General features: G+C 46.0%; 2 protein-coding genes and 1 long non-coding RNA gene across 6 annotated transcripts; 2 read left to right on the plus strand and 1 right to left on the minus strand.

Annotated features, from left to right (window-relative positions):
• Positions 1-1,080: 1,080 nt before the first annotated feature.
• Positions 1,081-5,698, plus strand: endog (endonuclease G). 2 transcript variants are annotated; one of them, XM_081611126.1, is made up of 6 exons: positions 1,081-1,401; positions 4,131-4,324; positions 4,417-4,540; positions 4,834-4,943; positions 5,017-5,098; positions 5,172-5,698. In XM_081611126.1, the coding sequence occupies exons 1-6, from the start codon at positions 1,225-1,227 to the stop codon at positions 5,367-5,369; spliced, it is 885 nt and encodes a 294-aa protein (XP_081467252.1). In that variant the 5' UTR covers positions 1,081-1,224; the 3' UTR covers positions 5,370-5,698. The 2 variants fall into 2 exon arrangements, with proteins under 2 accessions (XP_081467252.1, XP_008400766.1); XM_008402544.2 differs by having other exon boundaries at positions 1,083-1,401; positions 4,399-4,540.
• On the minus strand, positions 5,609-21,837 carry LOC103460392 (transcription termination factor 1). Of its 3 annotated transcripts, none has more exons than XM_081611121.1 (11): positions 21,748-21,837; positions 20,304-20,940; positions 19,902-20,026; positions 19,629-19,814; positions 19,479-19,557; positions 19,196-19,320; positions 18,933-19,122; positions 18,769-18,861; positions 18,278-18,343; positions 7,021-7,106; positions 5,609-5,942 (listed from the first exon to the last, which is right to left on the minus strand). In XM_081611121.1, exons 2-11 carry the CDS (start codon positions 20,933-20,935, stop codon positions 5,779-5,781), a joined length of 1,746 nt encoding a protein of 581 aa, XP_081467247.1. In that variant the 5' UTR covers positions 20,936-20,940; positions 21,748-21,837; the 3' UTR covers positions 5,609-5,778. The 3 variants fall into 3 exon arrangements, with proteins under 3 accessions (XP_081467247.1, XP_081467245.1, XP_081467246.1); XM_081611119.1 differs by having other exon boundaries at positions 19,620-19,814; XM_081611120.1 differs by lacking the exon at positions 21,748-21,837 and having other exon boundaries at positions 19,620-19,814; positions 20,304-21,277.
• LOC145552947 (uncharacterized) lies at positions 18,291-18,762 on the plus strand. Its single transcript, XR_014089096.1, has 3 exons — positions 18,291-18,372; positions 18,451-18,490; positions 18,603-18,762. It is a non-coding gene; the product is annotated as an uncharacterized LOC145552947 (long non-coding RNA).
• Positions 21,838-22,547: the final 710 nt, after the last annotated feature.

The raw sequence follows: 22,547 nt of genomic DNA on the forward strand, positions 1-22,547 counted from the left end.
TTAGCGTAGCAGCTAATATAACCGCTGACTGTTAGCGTAGCAGCTAATATAACTGCTGATTGTTAGCGTAGCAGCTAACGTTTCATACTGTTTTCTAATGAGAGCTGATGAGAAACCGCTGTTGGAGGAGAAGTGAATTAAAAACCAGAGGATTTAGTGAGTAAAGGTCAGTCAGGATCAGAGCTGGAGCTGCTGGTCTTCAGTCTGTTTCCAGCTCAGCTTCTCCATGTCGGTGTTTAGCTATAAAGATGCTACGAGTCAGAGCCCAACATGCTGAAAATGGCTTTTTATGAATGTGAAGGAAACATTTATGTATTTTCTATTTCACTTTAGGATAATTTCTCTTTTCTTCTTGGCTTTAGCCTGTGAACCAGGACGTCTCAGAAGTCATTGAGTTCTCCCAGTGTGACCAGCAGACTGTGACCAGTGTTCCCAGTATAATGAATAAATGTTTTATTCTTTCACTTTTTGTTGTAAATATCTCAATCTGAAGTATTAGTATATTAATGTAGCTTTTGTAATGAAATAAACATAATTTACTGTTGGAATTATTTTCAGTCTTTGCTGTCAATAGTTGACAAACTGAAATAAATATTTATTCTCTGGAAAAAAGTAAGAAAAATATGTAGTTTAATGTTTGACAATGACTGATTTATAAATCAATAATGTATAAAAATAAATACATACAATTGTTACATTATTTGTTTCTTGTCTTGAAACGTTAAATGTACATTAAATTATGTAAATATGTTATTTAATAAAACTGTAAAAGTGTCTGTTCATCAATATTAATATAAAAAAGATCAAATCAAACATTGAGCCCTTTATTCAGAAAACTATTAAATAATCACATCCAAAGTTAGAAACTGTCTTTAGTCATTTCTCTGATTTCCAAATATATTAATGTGTGATAAAATGAATTAAGTTTAAATACTTTATAGAACGGCACTTTGTGAAGTTCGGTCCTTTTACCTGCATTAGCTACTGGCAGAGATGCCACATTCAATATGGCGGACCGGCCCGCTCCATGACCTTTGACCCGCTCCATGAGACGGCGCCTGGTCTGACGTCAGACCAGACACCGGAAGTGACCTTGGTTTGTAAGTGCAACCTTCAAACGAACCTTCCTGGACCCAAATCTCGAGTTTCCGGTCCAAAAACTGAACTCCGGATCTTTACTGGTACGCGGCTGCAGCGGTTCGGATCAGCTGATCCACCGGAACCATGAAGCTGCTGGTCCGAACCGGAACCGCCTTGTTGGTCGGAGCGGGAGTCGGAGCCGCAGTGAGCAACCGGCTGAGCTACAGAAGCCGAGCTGAGGAGCAACAAGCCGGTCCACTGGGGTGGGTTCCGGTCCTGCCGGTACCGGAGAATCTGACCGTCCGGGCCTCCGAACTCGCCGTGAGTGAATCGGTGTCTGTTCTGGATGTTAAGTCCTCCTGGACTTTCTCATAACCCGGTTCCGACCCATTTCTGAAGAACCTCCGGGTTTAGTCTGAGGCCCGAGTCAGAACCACTTAAATCCACCAGCAGGGGGCAGCAGTTCAACCGGGTTGAGCTTCTAGATCAGCATGATTGATCAACGACGGATTGATCGATACTTTAGATCATAACCGATAAACTTCAGTTTGAAAACATGAAGATGATTCTATATGAATATGTGCATATTTAGATGTTAAAATTATAAAAATAATTTCCCTGCTGAGTCATTTTCATTGACCCCATTTTTAATAAATCAAAATAAATAATAAAAATAAATAATAAATAAAAATAATTAATTAATAAATAATAATAAATAAATAATAATAATTAATAAATAAAAATAATAAATAAATAAAAATAACAAATAAATAAATAATAAATTTATAATAAATAAATAAAGGCTCTTCATTCAAAATTAAAGCGCCAGATGTAATACCTTCAGCCGCCAGAAGGGGGCAGGCTGGCTGTGCCCATTTTCAGACTCCAATACCTCGAACTGGAAATAATCAGATATTTATTTATTTATCCCTTTTAATCATTTGCTCTGCTGTAAAATCAAAAACATCTTGTGCAGCTGGTTCACGTCACTGTGATGACGTCATTTCCACCATTAATCTTCCAGACAGGATCTGATTTGAAATCTTTGTAAATCAGCTGTTGATCATAAAGGACCTGAAACGATTTTAGCATTAAAATCAAAACAACATTTTCACTACATGATAAATGAAGAAACTGTTCAGTTTCTGCTGTTCAGTGAATCAGTTAGATCTGCTTCTCTGTCTTTTCCCTTTATTATAATGTGATGTGTCTTTAATAAATTAAACTGTTGGACATAAAGAACTTAGCATAAACTTGATATTCTTCCATAAACAGTTAAGTCTCTGAAAAACAATCTGTTTGAAATTATTTGTTACAGTTCTTCATCTTGTTGCTATGGTAACACGTGGTTCAGTCAGAGCAGGTTGGAGCCCAGAGTCGGTCCTGGACTTTCGGTTCTCTGGTAGAAACGCTGGGTTATGCATCGCTAAGCTAACGCTGGGTTATGCATCGCTAAGCTAACGCTGGGTTATGCATCGCTAAGCTAACGCTGGGTTATGCATCGCTAAGCTAACGCTGGGTTATGCATCGCTAAGCTAACGCTGGGTTATGCATCGCTAAGCTAACGCTGGGTTATGCATCGCTAAGCTAACGCTGGGTTATGCATCGCTAAGCTAACGCTGGTTATGCATCGCTAAGCTGGTTATGCATCGCTAAGCTAACGCTGGGTTATGCATCGCTAAGCTAACGCTGGGTTATGCATCGCTAAGCTAACGCTGGGTTATGCATCGCTAAGCTAACGCTGGGTTATGCATCGCTAAGCTAACGCTGGGTTATGCATCGCTAAGCTAACGCTGGGTTATGCATCGCTAAGCTAACGCTGGGTTATGCATCGCTAAGCTAACGCTGGGTTATGCATCGCTAAGCTAACGCTGGGTTATGCATCGCTAAGCTAGCGCTGGGTTATGCATCGCTAAGCTAACGCTGGGTTATGCATCGCTAAGCTAACGCTGGGTTATGCATCGCTAAGCTAACGCTGGGTTATGCATCGCTAAGCTAGCGCTGGGTTATGCATCGCTAAGCTAACGCTGAGTTATGCATCGCTAAGCTAACGCTGGGTTATGCATCGCTAAGCTAACGCTGGGTTATGCATCGCTAAGCTAACGCTGGGTTATGCATCGCTAAGCTAACGCTGGGTTATGCATCGCTAAGCTAACGCTGGGTTATGCATCGCTAAGCTAACGCTGGGTTATGCATCGCTAAGCTAACGCTGGGTTATGCATCGCTAAGCTAACGCTGGGTTATGCATCGCTAAGCTAACGCTGGGTTATGCATCGCTAAGCTAACGCTGGGTTATGCATCGCTAAGCTAACGCTGGGTTATGCATCGCTAAGCTAGCGCTGGGTTATGCATCGCTAAGCTAACGCTGGGTTATGCATCGCTAAGCTAACGCTGGGTTATGCATCGCTAAGCTAACGCTGGGTTATGCATCGCTAAGCTAACGCTGGGTTATGCATCGCTAAGCTAACGCTGGGTTATGCATCGCTAAGCTAACGCTGGGTTATGCATCGCTAAGCTAACGCTGGGTTATGCATCGCTAAGCTAACGCTGGGTTATGCATCGCTAAGCTAACTCTGGGTTAAGTGACCCTAAGCTAACTCTGGGTTAAGTGACCCTAAGCTAACTCTGGGTTAAGTGACCCTAAGCTAACTCTGGGTTAAGTGACCCTAAGCTAACTCTGGGTTAAGTGACCCTAAGCTAACTCTGGGTTATGCATCGCTAAGCTAACGCTGGGTTATGCATCGCTAAGCTAACTCTGGGTTAAGTGACCCTAAGCTAACTCTGGGTTAAGTGACCCTAAGCTAACTCTGGGTTAAGTGACCCTAAGCTAACTCTGGGTTAAGTGACCCTAAGCTAACTCTGGGTTAAGTGACCCTAAGCAGTCCACTCCGACAGAACCAGAACCTGCTCTAGATGGCCTCAGCGGGTCCTGCTGCTCTTTAATGGTAGTTCATCCGTGAGGACGGGTTGTCGGAGTCGGTTCGGAACCAGAATGGGTCGATGGTTCTAACACCACCATCCCACTGACTGGTTTGTTTGGTTGAGTCCAGGTGAGTCCAGGTAACTCTGGAGCTGTGATGAAGTATGGCTTCCCCTCACTGGCCAACGTCCGGTCCAGAGAGTCCTACGTCACGTCGTACGATCCTCGCACACGCACGGCATCCTGGGTAATTGAGAAGCTAAACCCCGCCTCTCTGACAGGTCCATCAGACAGGAAGTGCTGTGAGTTCAAAGAGGACGACAGGTGAGTAGAAGTTGTGCAGACAGGTGAGTCGGGTGACTGGATGGAGTTCAACCTGCAATGCGTTTCATCGGCAGCGTCCACGTCTTCCACAGAGCCACGAACGCAGACTACAGGGGGAGTGGCTTCGACAGGGGTCACCTGGCTGCTGCAGCCAATCACAAGTGGAGTCAAAAGGCCATGGAGGACACCTTCTACCTGAGCAATGTGGCTCCACAGGTAAAACACACCTGACTCAGGTTAGTCTGGTTGTGTGCAGGTAGACCACTGAGGACCAATCGGGAGGCAGGAAGGACGACGTCCTGAGGGGTCAATATGATCAATAATCTAATCAATAACCAATTGGAAAGCAGGTTGTAGGACAGCACAGGATTCACCTGCCCAGGTGTCTGTGGTTCCACCCAGAATGAACCAATCACATCGTCTCGTTGTCTCAGCCTTGCATTTACGTCCCGCCCACCTGAGCCTCTGATTCGTCAGATCTAATTAATTTTCTCCACCTGTTTCTGCAGAACCCTCACCTGAACCAGAACACCTGGAACAACCTGGAGAAGCTCTGCCGCTCTCTGACCAAACACTACCTCAACGTCTACGTGTGCACTGGCCCGCTCTACCTGCCCAGGTAAACTGGCCTCCACCTGTTCTTTTGTAGTTAGGGGGCGGAGCTTAGAGTCCAGGTGTGATTTGTTTTTCAGGCAGGAAGACGACGGGAAGCTCTACGTCAGGTACCAGGTGATTGGACGGAACCACGTCGCCGTGCCAACTCACTTCTTCAAGGTAAGAGTGGAGCGTGTGATGATGTCATCAGCTACCTGTCTGTGGTCTGACCCCACCTGGCCCTGGTCTCCAGGTGCTGATTCTGGAGCAGTCGGACGGCCGGGGGGTGGAGCTTCGCTCCTACGTCTTACCCAACCAGCCGGTGGATGACAAGCTTCCTCTGGAGCGTTTCCTGGTTCCCATAGAAACCGTCGAGCGAGCGTCGGGACTGCTGTTCGTCCCGAACATCATGAAGCGGACAAGCCGCCTGCAGGCCATCAGCGACAAGTGAACTACAGCTCCCACAATCCCCTGCTGCAGGCAGTGGGTCGCCATGGGGACGCATCGTCGTTTCCTGCAGTTTTCATTAAAGGCAGCTGATCTGAAAGCGTTTCTGATTTACTGATGAAGGTGTGTAAGCTGAGGCTCTACCTGTTAGCTCTAAGCTAACCTGTTAGCTAACAGGCTCTACCTGTTAGCTGTTAGCTTACACACCTGACTGGCTGGAGGGGAAAATAACGCTCAGTCAGCTCAGATGTGAAGCCGATTTAATTTAAAACACAAAGTGAAAAAACATTCAAATCTATGCATGATTTCAAAATAAAAGCATCCAACAGTCTACTTCCTGTCCATGATTCCAGCCCATCCCACTCACAGATAGGGCGGGGCTTGTCAAACAATCCCTGTGTTCTGATTGGAGGTCAGACGTCCATCTCGCCATCGTCTTCCAGGTCCGAGTTAAAGATGTCCGCCAGCTGGTACCTGTCCTGGCGGTGGTGCTCCTGTAGCTCCGCCCACCTGTCCAAGGACCTCAGCCGCTTCTGCAGGACAGGAACCACTCGGTGGTACAGGAAGTCGATGATCTCTAAGGTCAGAGGTGAGGGGAAGGTGTAAGAACATCCTTCCTGTTGATCGAAACCTCTGCAAAGAACACCTGCGTACATATCGACCCCCTTGACTCTGACACCTCAGAGGAAAGGTGGCCTACACATTTCCTCTACATTTCTTACCACTAGCTCTTTTGAACATCTTAGTTTTCCTCATCCTGGTTGCAAAGCACTGAAACCTCTTTAGTTGGTTTGGCATCGTCCACCAGAGCCTCAGCTCTCAGATTTTTAGGGTAGGGTTAGGGTCTGCCGTGTTAGCTTAGCCCGAGCGCAGCCTGCCGTGTTAGCTTAGCCCGAGCGCAGCCTGCCGTGTTAGCTTAGCCCGAGCGCAGCCTGCCGTGTTAGCTTAGCCCGAGCGCAGCCTGCCGTGTTAGCCTAGCCCGAGCGCAGCCTGCCGTGTTAGCTTAGCCCGAGCGCAGCCTGCCGTGTTAGCTTAGCCCGAGCGCAGCCTGCCGTGTTAGCCTAGCCCGAGCGCAGCCTGCCGTGTTAGCCTAGCCCGAGCGCAGCCTGCCGTGTTAGCTTAGCCCGAGCGCAGCCTGCCGTGTTAGCTTAGCCCGAGCGCAGCCTGCCGTGTTAGCTTAGCCCGAGCGCAGCCTGCCGTGTTAGCTTAGCCCGAGCGCAGCCTGCCGTGCTAGCTTAGGCTACGTTAGCTTCATGAATAGCCTCAGTCCTTCCCGCTCTGCTTTGTGTCGACGTGTGAAGGAACAGAAGTTCCCATAACTCTGCGCCGTTTTTAATGAGTTTATTTAACGAAGTTAAACCTGAAGGAAAATCTCCTCATAATTCTTAATCAGGCAGCTCTGACTGTAAAAACCTTCATAGGAAACTGTAGTGTTAAATAACTGGGATCCAATCAGAAAACCTGAATGACTTGAAAACTGTCTCCATTGTTCCACAGAGGGCTGAATATAGATCAATATAGATCAATACAGATCAATATAGATCAATACAGATCAATACAGATCAATACAGATCAATATAGATCAATACAGATCAATACAGATCAATACAGATCAATATAGATCAATAGAAACAAATAAATCAGGCTTCACTCACCTCCAAATGACAACGAGTGGAAATGTGGAACATGACGTTGTTTAAGTCTGGTGAACATCCGCTGGGAACTCCATGGGGTCACTTCACTGCAAGCAGTACTACAGTCAGTACTACAGTCAGTACTACAGTCAGTACTACAGTCAGTACACAGTCAGTACTACAGTCAGTACTACAGTCAGTACTACAGTCAGTACACAGTCAGTACTACAGTCAGTACACAGTCAGTACTACAGTCAGTACACAGTCAGTACACAGTCAGTACTACAGTCAGTACTACAGTCAGTACTACAGTCAGTACTACAGTCAGTACACAGTCAGTACTACAGTCAGTACTACAGTCAGTACACAGTCAGTACTACAGTCAGTACACAGTCAGTACTACAGTCAGTACTACAGTCAGTACACAGTCAGTACTACAGTCAGTACTACAGTCAGTACTACAGTCAGTACTACAGTCAGTACTACAGTCAGTACACAGTCAGTACTACAGTCAGTACTACAGTCAGTACACAGTCAGTACTACAGTCAGTACTACAGTCAGTACACAGTCAGTACTACAGTCAGTACTACAGTCAGTACTACAGTCAGTACTACAGTCAGTACTACAGTCAGTACACAGTCAGTACTACAGTCAGTACACAGTCAGTACTACAGTCAGTACACAGTCAGTACACAGTCAGTACTACAGTCAGTACTACAGTCAGTACTACAGTCAGTACTACAGTCAGTACACAGTCAGTACTACAGTCAGTACTACAGTCAGTACACAGTCAGTACTACAGTCAGTACACAGTCAGTACTACAGTCAGTACTACAGTCAGTACACAGTCAGTACTACAGTCAGTACTGCAGTCAGTACTACAGTCAGTACTACAGTCAGTACTACAGTCAGTACTGCAGTCAGTACTACAGTCAGTACTGCAGTCAGTACACAGTCAGTACTACAGTCAGTACACAGTCAGTACTACAGTCAGTACTACAGTCAGTACTACAGTCAGTACTACAGTCAGTACACAGTCAGTACTACAGTCAGTACTACAGTCAGTACTACAGTCAGTACTACAGTCAGTACTACAGTCAGTACTACAGTCAGTACACAGTCAGTACTACAGTCAGTACTACAGTCAGTACTACAGTCAGTACTACAGTCAGTACTACAGTCAGTACACAGTCAGTACTACAGTCAGTACAACAGTCAGTACTACAGTCAGTACACAGTCAGTACTACAGTCAGTACACAGTCAGTACTACAGTCAGTACACAGTCAGTACTACAGTCAGTACTACAGTCAGTACTACCAGTCCAGTACTACAGTCAGTACTACATTCAGTACTACAGTCAGTACACAGTCAGTACACAGTCAGTACTACAGTCAGTACACAGTCAGTACTACAGTCAGTACTACAGTCAGTACTACAGTCAGTACTGCAGTCAGTACTGCAGTCAGTACTACAGTCAGTACTGCAGTCAGTACACAGTCAGTACTACAGTCAGTACACAGTCAGTACACAGTCAGTACTACAGTCAGTACACAGTCAGTACTACAGTCAGTACACAGTCAGTACTGCAGTCAGTACTGCAGTCAGTACTGCAGTCAGTACTACAGTCAGTACTGCAGTCAGTACACAGTCAGTACTACAGTCAGTACACAGTCAGTACTACAGTCAGTACTACAGTCAGTACACAGTCAGTACTACAGTCAGTACACAGTCAGTACTGCAGTCAGTACTGCAGTCAGTACTACAGTCAGTACTGCAGTCAGTACAGTACACAGTCAGTACTGACAGTCAGTACACAGTCAGTACACTACAGTCAGTACACAGTCAGTACACAGTCAGTACACAGTCAGTACACAGTCAGTACTACAGTCAGTTACACCAGTCAGTACTACAGTCAGTACTACAGTCAGTACTGCAGTCAGTACTGCAGTCAGTACTCCAGTCAGTACTACAGTCAGTACTGCAGTCAGTACTACAGTCAGTACTACAGTCAGTACACAGTCCAGTACTACAGTCAGTACACAGTCAGTACTACAGTCAGTACTACAGTCAGTACTACAGTCAGTACTACAGTCAGTACACAGTCAGTACTACAGTCAGTACTACAGTCAGTACTACAGTCAGTACTACAGTCAGTACTACAGTCAGTACTACAGTCAGTACTACAGTCAGTACTACAGTCAGTACTACAGTCAGTACTACAGTCAGTACTACAGTCAGTACTACAGTCAGTACACAGTCAGTACTACAGTCAGTACTACAGTCAGTACACAGTCAGTACTACAGTCAGTACTACAGTCAGTACACAGTCAGTACTACAGTCAGTACTACAGTCAGTACACAGTCAGTACTACAGTCAGTACACAGTCAGTACTACAGTCAGTACACAGTCAGTACTACAGTCAGTACTACAGTCAGTACTACAGTCAGTACTGCAGTCAGTACTACAGTCAGTACTGCAGTCAGTACACAGTCAGTACTACAGCCAGAACACAGTCAGTACTACAGTCAGTACACAGTCAGTAACAGTCAGACTAAGTCAGTACACAGTCAGTACTACAGTCAGTACTACAGTCAGTACTACAGTCAGTACTACAGTCAGTACTACAGTCAGTACTACAGTCAGTACTACAGTCAGTACACAGTCAGTACTACAGTCAGTACTACAGTCAGTACTACAGTCAGTACTACAGTCAGTACTACAGTCAGTACACAGTCAGTACTACAGTCAGTACTACAGTCAGTACTACAGTCAGTACACAGTCAGTACTACAGTCAGTACTACAGTCAGTACTACAGTCAGTACTACAGTCAGTACACAGTCAGTACACAGTCAGTACTACAGTCAGTACTACAGTCAGTACTACAGTCAGTACACAGTCAGTACACAGTCAGTACTACAGTCAGTACACAGTCAGTACTACAGTCAGTACTACAGTCAGTACACAGTCAGTACTACAGTCAGTACTACAGTCAGTACTACAGTCAGTACTACAGTCAGTACTACAGTCAGTACACAGTCAGTACTACAGTCAGTACTACAGTCAGTACTACAGTCAGTACTACAGTCAGTACACAGTCAGTACTACAGTCAGTACTACAGTCAGTACTACAGTCAGTACTACAGTTACAGTCATACAGTCAGTACTACAGTCAGTACTACAGTCAGTACTACAGTCAGTACTACGTCAGAACAGTCAGTACTACAGTCAGTACTACAGTCAGTACACAGTCAGTACTCAGTCAGTACTCAGTCAGTACCAGTCAGTACTACAGTCAGTACACAGTCAGTACTACAGTCAGTACACAGTCAGTACTACAGTCAGTACTACAGTCAGTACACAGTCAGTACTACAGTCAGTACTACAGTCAGTACTACAGTCAGTACTACAGTCAGTACTACAGTCAGTACTACAGTCAGTACTACAGTCAGTACACAGTCAGTACTACAGTCAGTACTACAGTCAGTACTACAGTCAGTACACAGTCAGTACTACAGTCAGTACTACAGTCAGTACACAGTCAGTACTACAGTCAGTACTACAGTCAGTACACAGTCAGTACTACAGTCAGTACACAGTCAGTACTACAGTCAGTACACAGTCAGTACTACAGTCAGTACACAGTCAGTACTACAGTCAGTACTACAGTCAGTACACAGTCAGTACTACAGTCAGTACACAGTCAGTACTACAGTCAGTACACAGTCAGTACTACAGTCAGTACTACAGTCAGTACTACAGTCAGTACTACAGTCAGTACTACAGTCAGTACACAGTCAGTACTACAGTCAGTACTACAGTCAGTACAGTCAGTACTACAGTCAGTACTACAGTCAGTACACAGTCAGTACACAGTCAGTACTACAGTCAGTACTACAGTCAGTACTACAGTCAGTACACAGTCAGTACTACAGTCAGTACACAGTCAGTACTACAGTCAGTACTACAGTCAGTACTACAGTCAGTACTACAGTCAGTACTACAGTCAGTACTACAGTCAGTACTACAGTCAGTACTACAGTCAGTACTACAGTCAGTACTACAGTCAGTACTACAGTCAGTACACAGTCAGTACTACAGTCAGTACTACAGTCAGTACTACAGTCAGTACACAGTCAGTACTACAGTCAGTACTACAGTCAGTACACAGTCAGTACTACAGTCAGTACACAGTCAGTACTACAGTCAGTACACAGTCAGTACTACAGTCAGTACTACAGTCAGTACTACAGTCAGTACTACAGTCAGTACTACAGTCAGTACTACAGTCAGTACACAGTCAGTACACAGTCAGTACTACAGTCAGTACTACAGTCAGTACACAGTCAGTACTACAGTCAGTACTACAGTCAGTACACAGTCAGTACTACAGTCAGTACACAGTCAGTACTACAGTCAGTACAGTCGTACACAGTACTACAGTCAGTACACAGTCAGTACTACAGTCAGTACTACAGTCAGTACTACAGCCAGTACTACCAGTCAGTACTACAGTCAGTACACAGTCAGTACTACAGTCAGTACTACAGTCAGTACTACAGTCCAAGATACAGCAGTACTACAGTCAGTTACTACAGTCAGTACTACAGTCAGTACACAGTCAGTACTACAGTCCAGTACCAGTCAGTACTACAGTCAGTACTACAGTCAGTACACAGTCAGTACACAGTCAGTACTACAGTCAGTACTACAGTCAGTACTACAGTCAGTACTACAGTCAGTACTACAGTCAGTACACAGTCAGTACTACAGTCAGTACTACAGTCAGTACTACAGTCAGTACACAGTCAGTACTACAGTCAGTACATCAGTACCAGCAGTCCAGTACTACAGTCATACTACAGTCAGTACTACAGTCAGTACTACAGTCAGTACTACAGTCAGTACACAGTCAGTACACAGGCAGTACTACAGTCAGTACACATCAGTACACAGTCAGTACGACAGTCAGTACTACAGTCAGTACTACAGTCAGTACTACAGTCAGTACACAGTCAGTACTACAGTCAGTACTACAGTCAGTACTACAGTCAGTACACAGTCAGTACTACAGTCAGTACTACAGTCAGTACTACAGTCAGTACACAGTCAGTACTACAGTCAGTACTACAGTCAGTACTACAGTCAGTACTACAGTCAGTACTACAGTCAGTACTACAGTCAGTACACAGTCAGTACTACAGTCAGTACTACAGTCAGTACACAGTCAGTACTACAGTCAGTACTACAGTCAGTACTACAGTCAGTACTACAGTCAGTACACAGTCAGTACTACAGTCAGTACTACAGTCAGTCAGTTACTTCAGTCAGTACTACAGTCAGTACTACAGTCAGTACTACAGTCAGTACAACAGTCCAGATACTTACAGTCAGTACTACAGTCAGTACTACAGTCAGTACACAGTCCAGTACTACAGTCAGTACTCTACAGTCAGTACTACAGTCCAGTACACAGTCAGTACTACAGTCAGTACACAGTCAGTACTACCAGTCAGTATCACAGTCAGTACTGTACAGTCAGTACTACAGTCAGTACTACAGTCAGTACTACAGTCCCAGTACTACAGTCAGTACACAGTCAGTACTACAGTCAGTACACAGTCAGTAAACTACAGTCAGTACTACAGTCAGTACTACAGTCCAGTACTAAACAGTCAGTATACAACAGTCAGTACTACAGTCAGTACTACAGTCAGTACACAGTCAGTACTACAGTCAGTACTACAGTCAGTACTACAGTCAGTACTACAGTCAGTACTACAGTCAGTACTACAGTCAGTACTACAGTCAGTACACAGTCAGTACTACAGTCAGTACTACAGTCAGTACACAGTCAGTACTACAGTCAGAGTAACTACAGTCAGTACTACAGTCAGTACACAGTCAGTACTACAGTCAGTACTACAGTCAGTACTACAGTCAGTTACTACAGTCAGTACTACAGTCAGTACTACAGTCAGTACTACAGTCAGTACTACACAGTCCAGTACTACCAGTCAGTACTACAGTCAGTACACCAGTCAAGTCAACTTACAGTCAGTACTACAGTCAGTACACAGTCAGTACTACAGTCAGTACTACAGTCAGTACTACAGTCAGTAACACAGTCAGTACTACAGTCAGTACTACAGTCAGTACTACCAGTCAGTACCTACCAGTCAGTACTACAGTCAGTACACAGTCAGTACAGTCATACTACAGTCAGTACACAGTCAGTACTACAGTCAGTACTACAGTAGTACTACAGTCAGTACACAGTCAGTACTACAGTCAGTACACAGTCAGTACTACAGTCAGTACTACAGTCAGTACACAGTCAGTACTACAGTCAGTACTACAGTCAGTACACAGTCAGTACTACAGTCAGTACTACAGTCAGTACTACAGTCAGTACACAGTCAGTACTACAGTCAGTACTACAGTCAGTACACAGTCAGTACTAAGTCAGTACCAGTCAGTACTACAGTCAGTACACTCAGTACTACAGTCAGTACTACAGTCAGTTACACAGTCAGTACTACAGTCAGTACACAGTCAGTACTACAGTCAGTACTACAGTCAGTACTACAGTCAGTATACAGTCATACTACAGTCAGTACTAGAGTCAGTACTACAGTCAGTACTACAGTCAGTACACAGTCAGTACTACAGTCAGTACTACAGTCAGTACACAGTCAGTACTACAGTCAGTACTACAGTCAGTACACAGTCAGTACACAGTCAGTACTACAGTCAGTACTACAGTCAGTACACAGTCAGTACTACAGTCAGTACTACAGTCAGTACACAGTCAGTACACAGTCAGTACTACAGTCAGTACTACAGTCAGTACACAGTCAGTACTACAGTCAGTACTACAGTCAGTACTACAGTCAGTACTACAGTCAGTACTACAGTCAGTACTACAGTCAGTACACAGTCAGTACTACAGTCAGTACTACAGTCAGTACTACAGTCAGTACTACAGTCAGTACACAGTCAGTACTACAGTCAGTACTACAGTCAGTACTACAGTCAGTACTACAGTCAGTACAGTCAGTACTACAGTCAACACAGTCAGTACTACAGTCAGTACTACAGTCAGTCTAGTACTACAGTCAGTACTACATCGTACCAGTCAGTACTACAGTCAGTTACTACCAGTTCAGTACACAGTCAGTACTACAGTCAGTACTACAGTCAGTACTACAGTCAGTACACAGTCAGTACTACAGTCAGTACTACAGTCAGTACTACAGTCAGTACTACCAGTTGTCAGTACTACAGTCAGTACACAGTCAGTACTACAGTCAGTACTACAGTCAGTACTACAGTCAGTACTACAGTCAGTACACAGTCAGTACTACAGTCAGTACACAGTCAGTACTACAGTCAGTACTACAGTCAGTACTACAGTCAGTACTACAGTCAGTACACAGTCAGTACTACAGTCAGTACTACAGTCAGTACTAAAGTCAGTACTACAGTCAGTACACAGTCAATACCACCGTCAGTACACGTACAGTCAGTACTACAGTCAGTACTACAGTCCAGTCTACAGTCAGTACACACAGTTACAGTCATACCAGTCCAGTAACTACAGTCAGTACTACATCCATACACATTCAGTACTACAGTCAGTACACACAGTACACACAGTACTACAGTCAGTACACAGTCAGTACACAGTCAGTATACAGAGTACACAGTATACTACAGTCAGTACTACAGTCAGTACTACAGTCCAGTATACTACAGTCAGTACTAACACAGTTACAAAGTACACAGTCAGTACTACAGTCAGTACTACAGTCAGTACTACAGTCAGTACTACAGTCAGTACTACAGTCAGTACTACAGTCAGTACTACAGTCAGTACTACAGTCAGTACTACAGTCAGTACTACAGTCAGTACACAGTCAGTACTACAGTCAGTACTACAGTCAGTACACAGTCAGTATACAACAGTCAGTACTACAGTCAGTACTACAGTCAGTACACAGTCAGTACTACAGTCAGTACACAGTCAGTACTACAGTCAGTACTACAGTCAGTACTACAGTCAGTACTACAGTCAGTACACAGTCAGTACTACAGTCAGTACTACAGTCAGTACTACAGTCAGTACTACAGTCAGTACACAGTCAGTACTACAGTCAGTACTACAGTCAGTACACAGTCAGTACTACAGTCAGTACACAGTCAGTACTACAGTCAGTACTACAGTCAGTACTACAGTCAGTACACAGTCAGTACACAGTCAGTACACAGTCAGTACTACAGTCAGTACTACAGTCAGTACTACAGTCAGTACTACAGTCAGTACTACAGTCAGTACTACAGTCAGTACTCAGTACACAGTCAGTACTACAGTCAGTACTACAGTCAGTACTACAGTCAGTACACAGTCAGTACACAGTCAGTACTACAGTCAGTACTACAGTCAGTACTACAGTCAGTACTACAGTCAGTACACAGTCAGTACTACAGTCAGTACTCAGGTCAGTCCACGTCAGTACTACAGTCAGTACTACAGTCAGTACACAGCCCGTACTACAGTCAGTACTACAGTCAGTACTACAGTCAGTACTACAGTCAGTACACAGTCAGTACTACAGTCAGTACTACAGTCAGTACTACAGTCAGTACACAGTCAGTACTACAGTCAGTAACAGTCAGTACTACAGTCAGTACTACAGTCAGTACTACAGTCAGTACACAGTCAGTACTACAGTCAGTACACAGTCAGTACTACAGTCAGTACTACAGTCAGTACTACAGTCAGTACTACAGTCAGTACACAGTCAGTACTACAGTCAGTACTACAGTCAGTACACAGTCAGTACTACAGTCAGTACTACAGTCAGTACTACAGTCAGTACTACAGTCAGTACACAGTACAGTCAGTCATACACAGTCAGTACACGTCAGTACTACAGTCAGTACTTACAGTCAGTACACCAGTCAGTACTACAGTCAGTACTACAGTCCAGTACACAGTCAGTACTACAGTCAGTACTACCAGTCCAGTACTACCAGTCCAGTACTACAGTCAGTACTACAGTTCCAGTACTACAGTCAGTACACAGTCAGTACTACAAGTCAGTACACAGTCAGTACTACAGTCAGTACACAGTCAGTACACAGTCAGTACTACAGTCAGTACACAGTCAGTACTACACAGTCCAAGTTACTACAGTCAGTACTACAGTCAGTAACATTACCAGTCAGTACTACAGTCAGTACTACAGTTCAGTACTACAGTCAGTCAGTACACAGTCAGTACTACAGTAAGTACTACAGTCAGTACTACAGTCAGTACACAGTCAGTACTACAGTCAGTACTACAGTCAGTACTACAGTCAGTACTACAGTCAGTACACAGTCAGTACTACAGTCAGTACACAGTCAGTACTACAGTCAGTACTACAGTCAGTACTACAGTCAGTACACAGTCAGTACTACAGTCAGTACACAGTCAGTACACAGTCAGTACTACAGTCAGTACTACAGTCAGTACTACAGTCAGTACACAGTCAGTACTACAGTCAGTACACAGTCAGTACTACAGTCAGTACACAGTCAGTACTACAGTCAGTACACAGTCAGTACTACAGTCAGTACTACAGTCAGTACACAGTCAGTACTACAGTCAGTACTACAGTCAGTACTACAGTCAGTACTACAGTCAGTACACAGTCAGTACAGTCAGTACTACAGTCAGTACACAGTCAGTACTACAGTCAGTACTACAGTCAGTACACAGTCAGTACTACAGTCAGTACACAGTCAGTACTACAGTCAGTACTACAGTCAGTACACAGTCAGTACTACAGTCAGTACACAGTCAGTACTACAGTCAGTACTACAGTCAGTACACAGTCAGTACTACAGTCAGTACTACAGTCAGTACACAGTCAGTACTACAGTCAGTACTACAGTCAGTACTACAGTCAGTACTACAGTCAGTACTACAGTCAGTACACAGTCAGTACTACAGTCAGTACTACAGTCAGTACACAGTCAGTACTACAGTCAGTACTACAGTCAGTACTACAGTCAGTACACAGTCAGTACTACAGTCAGTACTACAGTCAGTACTACAGTCAGTACTACAGTCAGTACTACAGTCAGTACTACAGTCAGTACTACAGTCAGTACTACAGTCAGTACACAGTCAGTACACAGTCAGTACTACAGTCAGTACTACAGTCAGTACACAGTCAGTACACAGTCAGTACTACAGTCAGTACTACAGTCAGTACACAGTCAGTACTACAGTCAGTACACAGTCAGTACTACAGTCAGTACTACAGTCAGTACTACAGTCAGTACACAGTCAGTACACAGTCAGTACTACAGTCAGTACTACAGTCAGTACTACAGTCAGTACTACAGTCAGTACACAGTCAGTACTACAGTCAGTACACAGTCAGTACTACAGTCAGTACTACAGTCAGTACACAGTCAGTACACAGTCAGTACTACAGTCAGTACTACAGTCAGTACACAGTCAGTACTACAGTCAGTACTACAGTCAGTACTACAGTCAGTACACAGTCAGTACTACAGTCAGTACTACAGTCAGTACACAGTCAGTACTACAGTCAGTACACGTCAGTACTACAGTCAGTACACAGTCAGTACTACAGTCAGTACTACAGTCAGTACTACAGTCAGTACTACAGTCAGTACTACAGTCAGTACTACAGTCAGTACTACAGTCAGTACTACAGTCAGTACTACAGTCAGTACTACAGTCAGTACACAGTCAGTACTACAGTCAGTACTACAGTCAGTACTACAGTCAGTACACAGTCAGTACTACAGTCAGTACTACAGTCAGTACTACAGTCAGTACTAACAGTCCAGTACTACAGTCAGTACTACAGTCAGTACACAGTCAGTACAGTCAGTACTACAGTCAGTACTACAGTCAGTACTACAGTCAGTAACACAGTCAGTACTACAGTCAGTACTACAGTCAGTACACAGTCAGTACTACAGTCAGTACTACAGTCAGTACACAGTCAGTACTACAGTCAGTACTACAGTCAGTACTACAGTCAGTACACAGTCAGTACTACAGTCAGTACTACAGTCAGTACACAGTCAGTACTACAGTCAGTACTACAGTCAGTACTACAGTCAGTACACAGTCAGTACTACAGTCAGTACTACAGTCAGTACTACAGTCAGTACACAGTCAGTACTACAGTCAGTACTACAGTCTGCAGAAACACTCTGCCTCTCCAGCTGTTTGACCTTTGACCTCACCCCACAGCTGCAGCGACCTCCTCCCAGTTGATATCAGCGAAGTCGTCCACAGGCACATCGTACAACCTGAGAGAGATGGGCGGAGTCAGAGTCAGGTGGGCGGAGTCAGTCACATGGGCGGAGCCAGAGTCACATGGGCGGAGCCAGAATCAGGTGGGCGGAGCCAGAATCAGGTGGGCGGAGCCAGAGTCAGATGGGCGGAGTCAGAGTTAGGTGGGCGGAGTCAGAGTCAGATGGGCGGAGTCAGAGTCAGGTGGGCGGAGTCAGAGTCAGATGGGCGGAGTCAGTCACATGGGCGGAGCCAGAGTCAGGTGGGCGGAGTCAGGTGGGCGGAGTCAGAGTCAGATGGGCGGAGTCAGTCACATGGGCGGAGCCAGAGTCAGGTGGGCGGAGTCAGAGGGTGGAGCATTTAACTGCTGATGTCAAGCTTCATTCTTATGACGTCATCAGAGCCATTATGTTCTGTGACCTCTGACCTCAGGTGGCCTAACCTGCTGATGAGGCGGACCTTGGCGTCGTAACCTTCAGCTCCTCTGTTGAAGACGTTTCCGTAAAACGTCATGCGATGATCCAGGAGGAAGAACCTGCAGCAGACATGGTCCAGTTACGCGGCCAACAGAACCAGAACCGGAACCGGGACCGAAAGCAAACTGACCACTTCTGGCGGCACTGGACCCAGGACCGGGTCCGGACCTCCTGGCTGATCTCCCTCCATGGAAGCCGCTGGCTCAGCTGGGCCCGGCTCAAACCGGACCCGTCCGGACCGGCCCGGCTCTCCAGCCGCTCCCTGACCGCCTGCTTCAGCCGCCGTTCCTCCTCGGCGGTCCAGATGCCGCGACCCGTACCTGGAGACCGGAAGGTCAGGTGACCGGCTGGGGAGGCCAGAGGTGCCGGTGGGGGTCAGAGGTCACATCCTACCGAGTGTAGAGAAGCGTTTCTGCAGCGAGAAGACGCTGCGGCCCATCTTCTGGGAAATCAGCTTCCAGTTGTTGCCATAGAGATGATGGAACCGGATCAGCGCCGCCAGCTCCTCGTCGGAGAACCTGGTCCACAGAACGTCAGAACGGGTTCTACATCGAGCCCGGAGCGGGTCCGACGGAACTGCGGCGACAGAACCGCCGCGACGGAACCGCCGCCGTCGCCGCGGGTCTGACGGAACCGCCGCGGGTCCGATGGGTCCGACGGAACCGCAGACGCTCACCTGCCCATGTGGTTCTGCTCATCGAACATCTTCAGGGCCCGCATGTAGACCTGCTGACACGGCCGGGGGATCCCGTGGGCTGGGGGGCACAGAGGGTCAAAGGTCACACCACGCGCCGCCCTGCCGGGCAGACGGACCTACCGGACCTACCGATCCGCTCCAGGAAGCCCTGCTGCTTCTTCAGCCTCCTGATGGACGCCTGATCCTCCGGGAACCTCTGAGGGAACAGAAGCTTCTCCACAGAACTGATCCGGGTCAGAACCAGGAAGTCCGAAATGTTCTCCCTGATCTGCTGGTTCTCCTGCTCAGAGAACCGACCCAAACGGGCCGGAACACCTGGAGGACAACAAAGAGACAGACGTGGAGGACAATATAGAGGCTTGGAGTCCAAAGAGCAGAACCCGTCTGGTCCAGAACCGGTACCTTGCTGCTTGAACTTCCTGAAGCGATGAAGGTCGTTTCTCAGGATCTTCTTGATCTGATTGGTGCATTTTCTCCCGATGTGGGGCAGGAAGTCCTGGAGCTCCTGGACCAGGACCCAGTCCAGCCTGGAACCAGAACCAGGACCAGTTACTTCTGGAACTGGTCCTGGTTCTTCTGGAACCAGAACCAGAACCAGTTACCTCTGGAACCAGAACCAGTTACCTCTGGAACCAGAACCAGGACCAGTTACCTCTGGAACCAGAACCAGTTACCTCTGGAACCAGAACCAGTTACCTCTGGTTGTTGGTGAAACCCGACCCAGAACTGGTTCTGTCTGGTTTAGTTGGACCAGAACCGGTCCTGCATTAACAGAGAAGAAGAAGAAGAAGCGCTGATACTCACTCTTCTTCTGGGCTGCTGCTCAGAGCTCCTCGCTCCGTTTTCTTCTTCTGTGGTTTTGCGTTCTTCTTCTTCTTCTTCTTGGTGTCGTCCTGAGTTGAACTCGTCCCGCCGCTGCTCTTCTTCTTCTTCTTCTTCTTCTTCTTGGTGCTGAGGTTGGTTTCCTCAGCTTCTGCCGCTTCCTGTTGGCCTGGAGAGACTGTTGCCATGGCGATGCCCACTTGGTCTTCATCTTCCTGCTGTGATGTCATCTCTTCCATCTTCTTCTTCTTCTTCTTGTGGTCATGTGTTGGTCCATCAGGAGGAAGGCAGATGATCTCTTCTTCCTCCCTGAGTTTCTTCTTCTTCTTCTTTTTCTTCTTCTTGTCTTTTTCCTGCATCAGTTCATCAATGGGAGGAAGGACGATCTCCTCTTCCTCACCTGTGGCTCTCTTCTTCTTCTTCTTCTTTGCCTTGGTTTGGAGCTGCTCCTCTTCCTCAGGAGGGCTGAGGCTGACTGGAGCCAGATGTTCCGGCTGACCTCCTGACCTCCTCCTCTTCCTCCTCTGACCTTCGGTCACTCCATCCACACGATGAAGGCTCAGCTCCTCCCCCTCCTCGTTTCTCCTGCTCTGGGATCGACGTGGCGCCGCCATGATGCCTGGAAGCAAAGCTCACAAGATCAGCACCAGAACCAGGCGGTCCGGGGTCCCACTGAGCCCGATCCGGTTCCGGTCCATCGGACCTTCCTCTGCGCTTTCCCTGATAATCTGCTCGGGTTTTAGCCTCACCGCCGAACTTCAGTTCAGTTTCTGGTGGTTCGGAACCCAGTGTGTGTGTGTGTGTGTGTGTGTGTGTGTGTGTGTGTGTGTGTGTGTGTGTGTGTGTGTGTGTGTTGCTGGAGCAGGATGTGACGTATCGGGCCGAACCACGTGACTGATTCAGGAAGTGGTTCTGCTTCCGTTCCCCCACATATCTCCTTGTTTTAGGATCTTATTGCGTTTGCAGGTGTTTGTGACAGACAACATTTTGATTTCTCATAAAAGTTTCTCACGGTAACAATAATCCAACTTCTAATGTTTTAAAGCATAAAATGGACCGGAACCGAGGCAGAACGGCGGCGAACCGAACCGGCCGATCATTTTCAGATCCAACATGAGGAAACAAACGGGATGTTTGTCACTAACCCTCATGACGCGTTTCCGGCCTCAGATAAACCGAGCAGCTCGTTTTATTGATCATCTTCATTAGTTTCCGCTTTTCTGTTTCAAACAGATTCAGATTAGAATCACATTTCATGTCACAAACAGGTTTTTATCCGCCTGGGTAAAAACCTCCGGTGCTTCATCTCGACATTAAAACTGGGTTCAAGCGGACCGGAACCAGAACCACAGAACCGGGTCCGTGTTACCAGTTGATCACCCATCGACGAGCTGAACTTTAAATAGGTCAAAGGTCATAAACTTACATTTTAATCTTACCGACTGAAAACACTCCACGCTGCTGCGGCTTGTTTACTTCCTGAATGAGCTCCGCGCATGCGCGGAGAGCTTTTCAGCGTCATGACGTCGGCGGCGTCATTTTTAATCCGTTTCTATCAACGGTAGAAACAAAACCTCTGACTGCCACAAGTTTAATAAATCAAACATGAATTTCCAATTTGTCACAGATTATCATGTAAATCAGTTAATATTTGGTTCATAGACCATCTGTCCAGATTATGTCCAGATTATGTCCAGATTATGTCCAGATTATGTCCAGATTATGTTCATCCCAGTATTAAGTCTGAGAATTTTAACTTCAAGAAATGAGACAAAATTTACTTATTTTTTTTCTGCTACGGTTAAAAATAACGGTTTATATTTTTACTATTATAGTCACTGATAATTAAAGAATGAGATCAACTAGTCAGAGTTTAATCCACCAGCTTGTCCTTTAATTACTCTGCTCTCTGGGTAAACCAGGGTTTGGGTAGACCAGGGTTTGGGTAGACCAGGGTTTGGGTAGACCAGGGTTTGGGTAAACCAGGGTTTGGGTAGGCCAGGGTTTGGGTAGACCAGGGTTTGGGTAGACCAGGGTTTGGGTAAACCAGGGTTTGGGTAAACCAGGGTTTGGGTAAACCAGGGTTTGGGTAGACCAGGGTTTGGGTAAACCAGGGTTTGGGTAGGCAGCCTACCCCAGTCCTGCTCTACCTTGGGCAGGGCAGGACTGGGTACCCGAATGTGGAGAACCTTCATCCGTGAGTGTAGAACCTGCTGAGAGTCTGAG

This window comes from Poecilia reticulata, chromosome 9 (genome assembly GCF_904066995.2).
Source record: "Poecilia reticulata chromosome 9, P_reticulata-male-v2, whole genome shotgun sequence".
Taxonomy (NCBI): domain Eukaryota; kingdom Metazoa; phylum Chordata; class Actinopteri; order Cyprinodontiformes; family Poeciliidae; genus Poecilia; species Poecilia reticulata.

Coding starts and splice junctions, on each gene's coding strand:
- LOC103460392 (XM_081611119.1), bottom strand. CDS start 20,935: ATGGCGGCGCCACGTCGATCCCAGAGCAGGAGAAACGAGGAGGGGGAG. Junction 19,815..19,901: donor CAGGAAGTTCAAGCAGCAAG/GTACCGGTTCTG, acceptor GTTGTCCTCCAG/GTGTTCCGGCCCGTTTGGGT. Junction 19,321..19,478: donor GAGCAGAACCACATGGGCAG/GTGAGCGTCTGC, acceptor TCTGTGGACCAG/GTTCTCCGACGAGGAGCTGG.
- endog (XM_008402544.2), top strand. CDS start 1,225: ATGAAGCTGCTGGTCCGAACCGGAACCGCCTTGTTGGTCGGAGCGGGA. Junction 1,402..4,130: donor TCCGGGCCTCCGAACTCGCC/GTGAGTGAATCG, acceptor GGTTGAGTCCAG/GTGAGTCCAGGTAACTCTGG. Junction 4,944..5,016: donor GGCCCGCTCTACCTGCCCAG/GTAAACTGGCCT, acceptor TTTGTTTTTCAG/GCAGGAAGACGACGGGAAGC.